The 12,316-nt window shown below is 38.5% G+C and overlaps 2 protein-coding genes across 6 annotated transcripts; both read left to right on the forward strand.

The window, feature by feature from the left end:
- The first annotated feature begins 3,563 nt into the window (after positions 1-3,563).
- On the forward strand, positions 3,564-8,789 carry LOC110685336. Of its 5 annotated transcripts, XM_021861841.1 has the most exons (15): positions 3,564-3,579; positions 3,682-3,753; positions 4,769-4,844; positions 4,927-5,128; positions 5,319-5,393; positions 5,494-5,595; positions 5,728-5,768; positions 5,883-5,996; positions 6,378-6,492; positions 6,572-6,762; positions 6,843-6,959; positions 7,195-7,275; positions 7,428-7,666; positions 7,860-7,899; positions 8,036-8,789. In XM_021861841.1, exons 3-15 carry the CDS (start codon positions 4,785-4,787, stop codon positions 8,618-8,620), a joined length of 1,962 nt encoding a protein of 653 aa, XP_021717533.1. In that variant the 5' UTR covers positions 3,564-3,579; positions 3,682-3,753; positions 4,769-4,784; the 3' UTR covers positions 8,621-8,789. The 5 variants fall into 5 exon arrangements, with proteins under 5 accessions (XP_021717533.1, XP_021717531.1, XP_021717532.1 ...); XM_021861839.1 differs by lacking the exon at positions 3,564-3,579 and having other exon boundaries at positions 3,641-3,753; XM_021861840.1 differs by lacking the exon at positions 3,564-3,579 and having other exon boundaries at positions 3,651-3,753; positions 4,748-4,844.
- Positions 8,790-8,957: 168 nt separating this feature from the next.
- On the forward strand, positions 8,958-12,108 carry LOC110685337 (LIM domain-containing protein PLIM2c-like). Its single transcript, XM_021861843.1, has 5 exons — positions 8,958-10,050; positions 10,338-10,437; positions 10,528-10,556; positions 10,708-10,797; positions 11,232-12,108. The coding sequence occupies exons 1-5, from the start codon at positions 9,916-9,918 to the stop codon at positions 11,532-11,534; spliced, it is 657 nt and encodes a 218-aa protein (XP_021717535.1). The 5' UTR covers positions 8,958-9,915; the 3' UTR covers positions 11,535-12,108.
- The last annotated feature ends 208 nt before the right edge of the window (positions 12,109-12,316 follow it).

A 12,316-nucleotide genomic window follows, 5' to 3' on the forward strand; every position in this document is an offset into this window, starting at 1 on the left:
CTCTCAATGGCTGAAAGGTTGCCCAGATTGCCGAAATAGGAGAGGGCAGAATCACGCCTCTCCTCAATGATTGCACGGGCATGGCCAGGAACAGGAACCAAGGGCGCTGAGCCGAACCCCATCTCAGCTGATTGAAAGGTGCGGAAGGAGGTCGCAGCTGAACTGGAAGGGATGTTCGTATGCGCGGACATTGCAGCGTCGTTCAGCCGCGGCTCACCCTCTCCCTCCGCAAGATTTGGATCCTCATCTTGGATCCCCATCACTTCAACCTCGTGCTGAACCTCTGTAGAAAATGGCTCAGGCACATGCTGAGGAGACGAGGGGTCAGGCACATTGACCACCTCCATGAGCACTTCCCGAGAGGGGGAAGTAACCTCAACCGCTTCCTGGACCTCTGCCAGCCGAGGCCTCTTCACAGGAAGCTCTGGTGCTCTGAACTGGCCGGGCCGAACCAGAGGTCTTCTCCTTCCGCCAGCCATATTCTCGGCAGCAGGTTCAGAGGGGGCAGGCTCTTCTTTCTCTACCTCTTCCTCCTCCTCGGACTGCAGAAGCAAAGAAAGAGGGGGGCAAGAGTATAAGCAGAAGAGACAAAAAAAAAACAAACAAACCACAACACAATAACAGGCAGCAAGTAGGCTCAAAGCAGAAGCACACAGATATTTCGGCCGAGGCCACATACTTAACAGTTTTAGCAAAACGAAACTATATCAGACAGAGATGCATCCGAAGAACTACACTTAGCAGAATCTACGTGCAAATTCAAAGAAAGCTACGTGTAACATGCATGCTCAGAAGCTGAAGCTACGTATTAACATATTCAGAAAAATGCTTTATAAAGACAAACAATCAAGAAGCCGAAGATATAAAGTTGGGAAAGTTAATAAGGACTAACCGAAGGACCAAACAGCTCCTTGGTATCTTCAGACTCCGAGTCTTCTTCTCTAACAGGCTGGGATGGAGGAGGCGGTGTCTGTACGTCACCTCTTTCAGCAGCAGCAGCAGCAGCAGCAGCAGCCTCCTCTTCAGCTGAGAGTAGGAAGAAAGGGTCGATCTTCTTGAACCAAGGCTTCTGCGCCAGATACTCGAAAGCACTAACCACCTCGAGCTTCCTCGGCTGCAACGTCAGTGGTCGATCCTTCACAGCTGTGATAGGAGGAGTGTTGGTGATTGGCTCTCTGGTCTGGCTGATCCCCAGCAGATCGTAGTCAATGCCAGATGTCTCTTCGCAGATAGCTGAAAAAAATAGCAGAGCAAAACGTTAGGTTTGAACGAAAAGCTTCGGATCGAGAAAAAACTAAAAAGCAGGAAATCAATGCCTCGGCCCCAGCCGAATCACTTACCACCTTGGTATCTTCGGCTGAGGCCTGCAACGGCTAACATCTTCTCTTGGAAGATGTAATGGTAGCAGGGCAACCAAACGGTAGGCACGATGGTCATTCGGCCTGTTGCACCAGGATTAGTTGATCTGCCGAATAGCTCCATTTGCATACGGTCAGCCTCGGTGAAATCATCGTCGCCGATACTCGACATGGAGGGATCTGGCTTCCTGACATAGCGAGGCCCCCCGAAATAATTAGGGTGGCCCTCATCTGAAGGAGCTCGCACCCAGATCCACTGCTCCCGCCAATGCTTATCCGAGGTATCGTTCGGATAGCAGGTCAGGTAGCCCCTCTCATCTTCTATGTGCCACCAGCCGCGGCCATGCACTCTGCTAGACTGGGTGTTCGGCGACAGCTTGTGAATGCATCTGAAGCAATGAACACTTGGCCTCAGCCCGTAGAAGATGCACACCCAGAGATAAGTCATGATCCTCCTGATGCTGACAGGAGTTAGTTGGGCCAATGATATATTGTACCCATTCAGAACTTCGGTGACGAAGGGGTGGACTGGGAATCGCAGCCCGAACTGCAGCTGCCGAACATAAACCCCAATGTAACCAGGAGGGGGCCGATAGACTCTCTCCAGTACCGTGGGCATTCGGCACCAATACCCATCGGCTTCCATTATGCCGTAATAAATCTCCAGCTGCTCGGCAAAGTGGTACCGAGCATCGTTTGCCAGCCACCATTCGGCTGGCTCGGTCTTCAGCAGACCATCGTTCTCATTCTCATCGGTCCATTCCCTCTCTTCAGGGGTTAGGGGCCGAGATCTAGTAGGACCCCTTCGGCCAGAAGTACTTGCTTCAGCTGGCTCTCTTGGAGGGGCACTGTTTAGCGGAATAACCCTTAATCCCTCCCCACTCGAGGACGAACCAACCTCAATTCGGGCGTTAGGGTTTCGGCCGCTCAAAAACGGCATAACGGGCAGAGGACGGTTCCTCTTCCGAACTAGTTGCGGCACCTCCTCCTCAATGTCCTCGTCTTCAGGCTCCATTGGCCTTTTACCAGGGTTGCCGGCCATAGCTAGGTCGACGGCGACGCGAAGAAATGTAGGAAAAAGGGGAAAAGCTTAAAAAAGGGGGAATCCGAATGAAATCCGGAGAAAATTACCTTTATCTGACTCGGAATTCGCCGATTTAGCGGTTCGGAGCAACGAATTCTGCTGAAAAGCTTCGGAAAAGTCGGAAATTGATAAAAGAAAAGGAGAGTTTTCGCGAGTTCGCTGGAAAAATAAGAGTGAAATGCGGAGTGTGTTTGATTTGGGAATGCCGGAAATGATTGTGCTAAATGCAAATTATATACTTGGCGCAAAAACCCACTCACTTAAATGTCAGTTGCAAACTCTTCAAATTCTCCTCAAAACCAGTTACAAAACTACCTGGATTTAATTTCCCACTAAATCCACTCCACTTCCCCACTACTCTTAATTAACCGTCATTAAGGTTATTTAATCCTTATTAACGGTTACCTTAACCGTATTGAATTGTCAAAAATATTTAAATTATTTTTCATTTATTTTCCCTCCAAATCCTTCAGCTGCTGAAACCCGACCCGTTATCCTCACGAATCGGGTCTGGGGGGCAAGTTGTTTGGGGTCCAAAATGCTTACAATTTGGCCCAGTCTACAAATGAAAAATAGTCAAAGCCCAAACAATAAGGTCCAACCCTCTAATGTATTTGCCAAGTCAAAAGTAACAAGGCCCAATCATATGGCAGCCCATTTGATTGATCAAGCCCAATCTAACTCATGGAACAAAGGTATAAAAGCTTTCATTTTAACACAATTATATTCATTCACATTAAATGCCTCAAGCAACAAATACTCTTGCATAGCTTTTCTCTAATACTTGTGCATCCGTACTGACTTCGGCATCGGAGGGGCCTTCCTCGGCACACCCCCCGAGGCTAGTTTACGTTTGCATTGCTGTGCAGGAAATCCCCAATTCAGTCACCACTTGAATTGGGCTTCGTCTCCACTCATCCGAAGGGCCAGCTGAAGGCCCATTGTTTTCTGACCGAAACAATTATTTTTTGATGCATTATTGCTCTATCACAATTGCAAAAATACAAAAATACTCGTAAAATATGAAATGGATTATGAAATGCATCATTATTTTTTGATGCATTATTGCTCTATCACGATTGCAAAAATACAAAAATACTCGTAAAATATGAAATGGATTAGATCATTAATACAACAGTTAAGTTAATTTGTCTTCTTCAATAGTCCTTTAATATTTTTAAATCCTAATAAGTTTCTTTAGTTCTGATGGATAACCACTAAATTATTTTGTTCCTACAGTACTCCCGACTATAAATTAAGTCACAATCAAAAATTTGAAGAGAGATAGCACATTCGAACGCTGAAGAAGAGGTAAGTTGAAAATGTCTTTGATTAATCACAAACGCTTATTATTCAAGTATGTCAGCAATATTATCGTAACCCATTTCATATTTTACTGTTAATTTGATTATGTAGAATTATCATACCCCATTTCACATGTTTGATTGGAAAAAAGGCTCAATTTTGATATCTCTGAAAACCCTTCAAAGTTTATGATTATTTGCCCTTCTTGTTAATTGTAATTATTTATTAGCACAGCTAGTTTTTTGGGCCCGTTCGATGCCCGGGTGGTATGAAAGAAAGATAGATACTCCGGTATCTGGGTCATTTGGGGTATGATGTTTAGTATTCTAATGAAAATTTACTTAATGAGAGTAAAGGGGTGTTGGATTGAGTTTTTACTGTTTAGTGGAATTGTGTAATTGAGTGTTTGCTGCTTATATGGTGTTCAATTTGACCAATTATTCAGACACCCTATTTTTTTTTTTTCTTTTTTTTTTTTTCATTGTCTAAGATTTTAGGGGTAAGGCTGCGTAAATCTTGACCTCCGGATGCTATGTCTATGGCATGATTTATATCTGGTTGTATCGTTGTTGTTGTTGTTGTAGTGCTTGGTGTGTGACAAGACTATTGTAGATGCTTTGGAGAAATAGTAGCAATAAATTTATGAATGATTCAAGTTGTTAGAAATTGAATATGTGTTTTAAGTTATGTAATTCATTCAAGAGGGGGAATGAGGGAATTTGATTGGTGACCAAGAAGAATAGTATTCTGATTCTTTAGAGAAGTATATAGAAGTGGATGAGGGACTGAGGCTGTGTTCTCTTCAACTTATCTATGCTGAATTGATTTAAATTGATCTTTTTTCGTGCTTAACTGAGTTTATGCTTATTTCTTTGTTATTCATCTAATTTCTATTGAGATGCACAAGGAAACTTTATTTTAGGTGAAATACACATCCTAGCCCGGGTCTTGGTTCTGTCATTCTACTGGTCATTATATTGTGTATACTAACTCTTTCCAGCTTCTTGGTGAGTGCATGCAGTGACATTTATTCAGGCATGATGGAGAACTATGAGGAACACAGTGGCGATGTGTATGATGATTGTTCAATCAAAATGGTTAGTTTTACATGTATTTTATTACTTAGTCAGCATAATTTTGTATCATAGATTGAACTATTATATGCTTGTTTTGCTTCAGAGGGTCAATCCTAAAAGGAGACGAGATAAAGTTTATGTTGGTTGTGGAGCTGGCTTTAGTGGTGACAGGCCAATGGCAGCTTTTAAGTTGCTTCAAAGTGTGAAGGAGCTTAACTATATTGTACTTGAGTGTCTTGCTGAGCGCACTCTAGCTGACCGGTACAAGGAGATGATATCTGGCGGAGATGGTTATGACCCACGCAGTATGTTTGCTGTATTTCTTGGCTACTTGCCATTGGCTTTTATAAGATATGTCAATCTGCTTTATAAGTCTTAGTGTGCTTTGACCCTCCCTCTCTTATTGAAGAAGGAAGTAGAATGTGCAACCAAAATCAGTTTTTTGTGTATGGATTAGTTTCTACTCCATTAATTTTGTCTTTTACATACATGCAGTTTCGGAGTGGATGCACTTGCTTTTACCTCTGGCTGTGGAAAGGGGAACATGCATAATTACAAATATGGGTGCAAGTGAGAGCTTTTTTTGTTTGGTTTGTGTAGTGTAGTTGAGATCATGGATACATTCTAAGTATTTTTCCATTCATTCTTTCTGATTCCTTCTATACAAAAGTGGATCCAATTGGTGCTCAGCTAAAGGTCCTTGAAATTGCAAACAGCCTGGGGCTTAGTATAACAGTTGTTGTTGCACATGAAGTTGCCTTCAAAGATCCAGGTAATACTTGTTTGAATGTTAGGGAAATTTTTTTGAATTTTTTTTGTACTTAGGTAACTGGTGAAAGTTAAATTTGATATCATTATAGCTTACTAAGTCCCTTCCATTGTATTTTCTTTCTCTAAAATTCAGGGTCAGCATCCTCACATGATAGGTCTTTTGTCATGGATGGTGTAAGAAACTGACACCCTTGCAGTAGTATCATAGAGTTGGTATTTTCATTTTGATTGGAAAAAAGTTGTCTCTTTGGTACATATTGGCTTATTCTATATTCCTTGTCATTGAAGGGTATTAGCACATATCTAGGTGCGGCACCAATTGTCAGGTGTCTTGAGTTATACAAGCCAAATGTCATCATTACTAGTCGTGTAGCAGATGCTGCCCTATTCTTAGGTCCAATGGTGAGAATTTTCTTGTTGTGCCTCTTGCATGCAATTGACAGCATCATATTTCTGTTAATGTGCCTTACAGTTTGGGAGATTAATATTATCAAGGTAGATTGTTTATTAAACTACAATTCCCTGGCAGTAGGACTTATTGTGTACACATTTGGTGTTGAACAACTGGCATCTTTTTCACCTGATTTTTTATGAGTTGGCTGCTTAGGTTTGACCATCAAAGGAACAAGGATTGTGAATATATTGTTGGACTTGTACTTACTAGTTGCTACTATGCAGTTTTTCCTTTGGTAAAATCTACAAATGTTGGTTGAGCTGCAAAAATATATTTGTTTGCATTTTACTTCTATTTTGATTGTCAGTAGTCTATACTTTGATTAACAGGTTTATGAGCTGGGCTGGAATTGGGATGATCTGGAGCAGCTAGCACAAGGAGCTTTAGCAGGGCACCTTTTAGAGTGTGGTGGTCAGCTGACTGGAGGATATTTTATGCACCCAGGTTAGTTTTTCTTTTGACAGTTTCTATGCTTCAACATTCTATATTTTTCTGAATTTGGAATTTTATTTACCCCATGTAGGAGACAAACACAGAGATATATCTTTTCAGTGTCTTCTGGATTTATCACTTCCATTTGCTGAAGTCAATTACCTGGGAGAAGTATGTGTGGCCAAGGCTGATGTTAGTGGTGGTGCTCTGAACTTTAGTACTTGTGCTCAGCAGCTTCTCTATGAGATTGCAGATCCAAGTGCCTATGTCACTCCTGATGTGGTAACGTGTCTATTCTATTTTATAATGTGTTGATGGGTGGAAATGGTTGATTACAGAATAATTTTCTTCTTCTGAAGCAGGTCTTAGATATTCGTGATGTTACGTTTGAACCCTTAACTAGCAGCAAAATTCTCTGCACCGGAGCAAAACCCTCAGCTACATCAACTCCTGAGAAACTTCTGCAACTAGTACCAAAGGTATGGATGATTCTTATCTTTCTGATCTAGAGTTGAGTAAAGAAACGTCATCGTACACAATACACATAAAATACGTCATTTAATCTGTTAATCCTTTTGCAAGTGACATAATACATGTCTGCCTTTTTGTCCTGTTATGTTCTGGATTGTGCATTATTTAGTAGCTTTTTTATTTTATTTACTACATATTTATATATTTGTGAATCTTTATCCAATTGTTCTCTATCTGGTTTAGGAGTCTGGATGGAAAGGGTGGGGAGAGATATCTTATGGAGGTTATGAATGCGTTAAACGTGCAAGAGCAGCTGAGTATCTGGTAAATATGCTGTTCTGTGATTCCTTTTGAATTTCAATCGTACTTGCTGTACAATGTAGGAGTACATTCTGAGACATGACTGAAGTACTGCTGCAAGTTAATCATTTTTGACAATCAGGCTTTGTGTGTTTCAATGTTTCATATGCGTTTAGGTTAGATCTTGGATGGAAGAATCATATCCAGGCATTAATAGAAATATAATTTCTTACATTATTGGACTTGATAGCCTAAAAGCACTCTGCAATGAAAGTATTACCTCAATAGCAGCTGGGTGCCGAGACATAAGGCTACGCATGGATGGACTATTTGAGGTTGAGGAGCATTCAATCAAATTTGTCAGAGAATTCACTGCTTTATATACAAATGGGCCTGCTGGTGGAGGTGGTATAAGGTAAATCACCCTCTTGCCTTGATATATACTGCATTTCGTTATAAAATGAAACATGCAGAACCATCTAAACATAACGAAGTTAGTCTACAAAACTCAATCTCCTCACTTGCAGTTTTCAGTTGCTTCCTTGTATATCACAATTCCTTAATTGATGTTTGTGTTATTCATCTGCTTACTTTCTGTTCTATTGCAGTACTGGGCACAAGAAAGAAGTACTTTTGGTAAAACAACTGGTATGTATCCCTTTTTAGCAGCTTCAAATGTTAAATTTCTGCTCTGGATTGACCTGTATTTTCAGTTAGCTCAGAAGTTGTATGCTTGGCTATGAAGTGATCAAGTGACACGAATCACATGAGTAAATCTTTGTAGGTCGGACGCGAGTCTATCTTCTGGCATATTAGGGCTAAGAGCACAAACATGGCTAACACACATGACCATGAACACAAGATGAAACGAATAAAAATGCCAACTTCCATTTCAGACGAGTCAGTTCCATTACCTGATGGGCTTATTGATTTGTCTGATCAGAACCTTGAAATAATATCTAGTAAATATCCAAGTTTTCCTGCACCATCAGGCAAGAAAGTTCCTCTGTATGAAGTTGCACATATCAGGGTCGGAGATAAAGGCAATGACATGAACTTTTCCATTATTCCCCATTTCTTTCAAGATATCAATAGGTTGCAGGTGATAATAAGTCCTGAATGGGTGAAGAAAGTGTTGTCTCCTCTGTTGAACCCTTCTCCATTTCCGCATCCAGATGCCATTTCAAAGAGAGATAAATGGGTCAAAGAAAATGTTAAAGTTGAGATTTATGAGGTCAAGGGCATTCATTCGTTGAATGTTGTGGTTCGCAATATTCTTGATAGTGGTGTCAACTGTTCTAGGAGAATTGATCGTCATGGGAAAACCATATCAGATATCATACTGTCCCAGCAAGTCATGTTGCCATAACTACCGTTCAGTAACAAATTGTATCAAATTTCAGAAATCGCATTAAGATTATAGGCTGAATAATTCAAGGATTGATAACTTGCAAACTTATATCCAATAACTGCTATATTATATGGAAATAATACCGGATTTTTTTGGTGATTTTAAACAAATACTATGTTGGTTTCTACGTCCCCCAGAAATATTGTATTTTCTCGTTTATCTCTGATTTGACTGACTGAACTCTGAAGGTTATAAGTAACATTTTTATCATATTTGGGCTTGGGGTGATGGTTGACACTGCTAATGAGGTAATGTCTTTATCTATCATGTCTAGCTGATCTATGATCTCTTTTCTTTTCCTGCCTTTCTTTGAGCTTGAGGATTCATTAAAATGTATTGCAGTTTAATCAGGGGCGGATCTATATTCAATGTAATGGGGTCAATTAACCCCACTAATTTTGTAAAAAAAAAAAAAAAATCTCATAGAATTATATAATATGAGAAAAGTGATATAATTTGTTAGTTTATAATTAATTATAATACAATGTATTTAATTTTGACTTAATTTGAACCCACTTATATAAAATGCTATATTCGACACTGCTTTTAATATCTTGACAATATTTTATAAAGCTTACTTACCAATATTTTCTGTTAAATTATTTATTCTATTTATTTAGGTCGGACCTATAATGGTATGCAAGTAATGCACATTTCAATTATGTAATTGATCCAAATGAACCTTATTGTTGATTATTTTTACATATATGTGGGCTATATCTTTAAAGATCTTGTCTTCTGTTAAAGAATTATTGTATGATATATATTAAATCTCTATTTAATATATTCTTGAGAATCTATAAAAATAAAGGGCTAAATCAACTTCACCTTCTAACAAAACAAATGTCAATTTTTCTGATATTGCATCGTTTGGAAAAAGTCATACCACCCTTCATTCTCTCTTCCACATTTAGTGCCTAGCCTGCAGTTCTCACCTCATAATTTTTGGATGTCTTTTTTCAAACCATGATTTCTTTGGGAGCTAATAAACTTAGCAAACGGGTCGTATAAATTAGTTTTTGATCGGACAAATTAGAGACTTTGTTCAAACTGATCAATAGTCCAATTTGAGGCTGTGGCTTAGGATTTGCTGCATAGAGATGCTTTGACAAATCCCTCTCTTTGATATATATCTTTCTTTCTGTGGGTTGGGGATTCAAGAAGTTAACTAATGATTTGTTGCTGATCATACCTTGATATTCGATAATAAACACAATTTCGTAGAAATTATTTTATGCGAAAGAGTTGCAAATATGGCATTTACTGGAACTCTTGACAAATGCAAGGCTTGTGACAAAACTGTCTATTTTGTGGATTTGTTATCAGCTGATGGGGCAACTTTTCATAAGTCATGCTTCAGATGCAGCCACTGCAATGGAACACTCGTGGTACGTTTCTTTTCCGCTACAATGTCATATTATTGCTAACAATGTCTTCAACTCTTGTAGAATTTCTGAAGATACATTTATGTCCCTTTGATTCTCGATCCCACATTTCATTTGCTATTTTTATTATTGGCCTCCTAATTTCCTGACTTCACCTGTTTCTCGTTTCTAGAATTTAAAATGTGACGTTCATATTATCTGATTACATATCCTAAATAATAATGAAGACATAATGTAATATAGAAATGTACAAATAATTTAATTGTTGAATAACTTTGTTACATTGACAGATGAGCAACTACTCTTCGATGGATGGAGTCCTCTACTGCAAAACTCACTTTGAACAACTATTCAAAGAATCCGGAGATTTTCGTAAAAACTTTCAAACAGGTACATGTTACTCTGTAAATAATTCAGATATTCATAAATCTCTTCAATTTTTCATACTTTGTATATTTTTCTTACAATTTTCCTCCTCAGGGCCCAAGACAGATCGCCAATATGAGCAGGTAAATTTCCATCATATACTTTGTATATAAATTTCCATGTTTCATGCTTTGTCTCATTTTATCCCTTTTTCCAAATTTTTACAGAAATTGTAATCCCATTTTACTCTGTTGATTTCTCATTGATTTTATTATTGTCATTTTCTTTGAGCAGGGCAGGACCCCTAACAAACTCTCTTCTTTCTTCTCTGGAACCCAAGAAAAGTGTCCTGCTTGTAATAAAACTGTCTATCCGTTGGAAAAGGTCAGATTTTCTTACGTTCAATCCCTAAACCCAATCTTGTTGTTTGATTGTATAGTTCCATTTGTTTATTGTTGAAGAATTCAACCATGATTTTAGGAAGGTGAATACGAGTTTTTATTTTCCACAAATCTTTTACTGAATTGGCTAATTTAGCAAACTATTTATCAAAATGGCTATTTTCAAATCTTAATTCCAAAACTAGTCATAATATTAACTTGGAAGGCATATGATGACCCTTTAACAACCATAAATTCTTCTAATGTGACCCGGTTTGGTTTATTACGCCCTCCCAACAAAATATACGGAGTAGAAAAGATCGTAAATGGAAGTAGTCTATCTAATTGAATGATCTAAGGAAGATAAAAGCTGATTAATTCTTGTAGCCATGGTAGTTAACCCGACACATTCATCTTCATTTTCTTTTACGTTGACAGATAACAATGGAGGGAGAATCCTACCACAAGACATGCTTCAGGTGTGCTATTGGAGGGTGTTCTCTTACACACTCATCCTATGCTGCTCTCGACGGAATCCTCTACTGCAGGCACCATTTCCAGCAGTTGTTCATGGAGAAAGGATCCTACAGTCATGTAAAGGCTGCTGCTAAAAAGAATGCATCATCTTTAGTCGAAGCAAGAGAGGACGAACCAGAAGCCAATACAGCTGAGCTAGTAGTCGAAGCTAAAGCCGCAGTAGAAACTGAGACAATTCCTGCAGATAAAACCGCTGAAGCATAATCTTAAAAAAAGGATTTTAATATCATTTTAGCTCCTAACCTCAACAGCTTTCTTGTATGGATTTTACTGGCCTTCGGGCATTTCTAATCGTTTTTAGCTCCCAAATGAGTCAGGAAATTTTCCCTTAGTCACAGAAATTTCAACAATGTAATTTTTAATTTTATTGACATGTTTGGCCATTCAATTTGTCATGGTGAACTAGTGTGTAGCCCGGGCGTTACACTGGGTTGCTACTTTAATTATCCCTTGTGATTATATGTATTTGATATTTATAATGTCTTTTTTTTTTTTTTTTTTTTTTTTTTTTTTTTAATTAGACCTTGTGATTATCAGTTATATACATTTATTTTCATGTTTATAACATAGTTGATAAATGGCTTAGATGGTTTAATAACCATCCTTCTTATAAGAGATTGGGTGTACGAATCCCTTTATCATCAATTTTAGGTGACTTGGCGTGGTTTACGTGGCATAGAGACGTTTTTAGTAACGCCTTTTAATATATTAGTATAGATATTTCTTTCTTTTTTTGTAACACTTGAGATAATTTATAAGACATTTTGTATTGTTTATATTTCACATGGTATTTTGTCATTTTATAGTCTCCATAAAAAAATGTCGAACTTCATTGTATTGAATTTCCAATTCGTTCTAGATTTGTACTTTATGTAGAGTTTTTTTTTTTTTTTTTTTTTTTTTTCAAATGCCAAGTATAGGATATGAAAGGTGTCCCCTACGACTATACCTAAGAGGTTGACCTAAGTAGGTTTGTGTAGAAAAAA

This window comes from Chenopodium quinoa, unplaced genomic scaffold (assembly GCF_001683475.1).
Source record: "Chenopodium quinoa cultivar QQ74 unplaced genomic scaffold, ASM168347v1, whole genome shotgun sequence".
Taxonomy (NCBI): domain Eukaryota; kingdom Viridiplantae; phylum Streptophyta; class Magnoliopsida; order Caryophyllales; family Amaranthaceae; genus Chenopodium; species Chenopodium quinoa.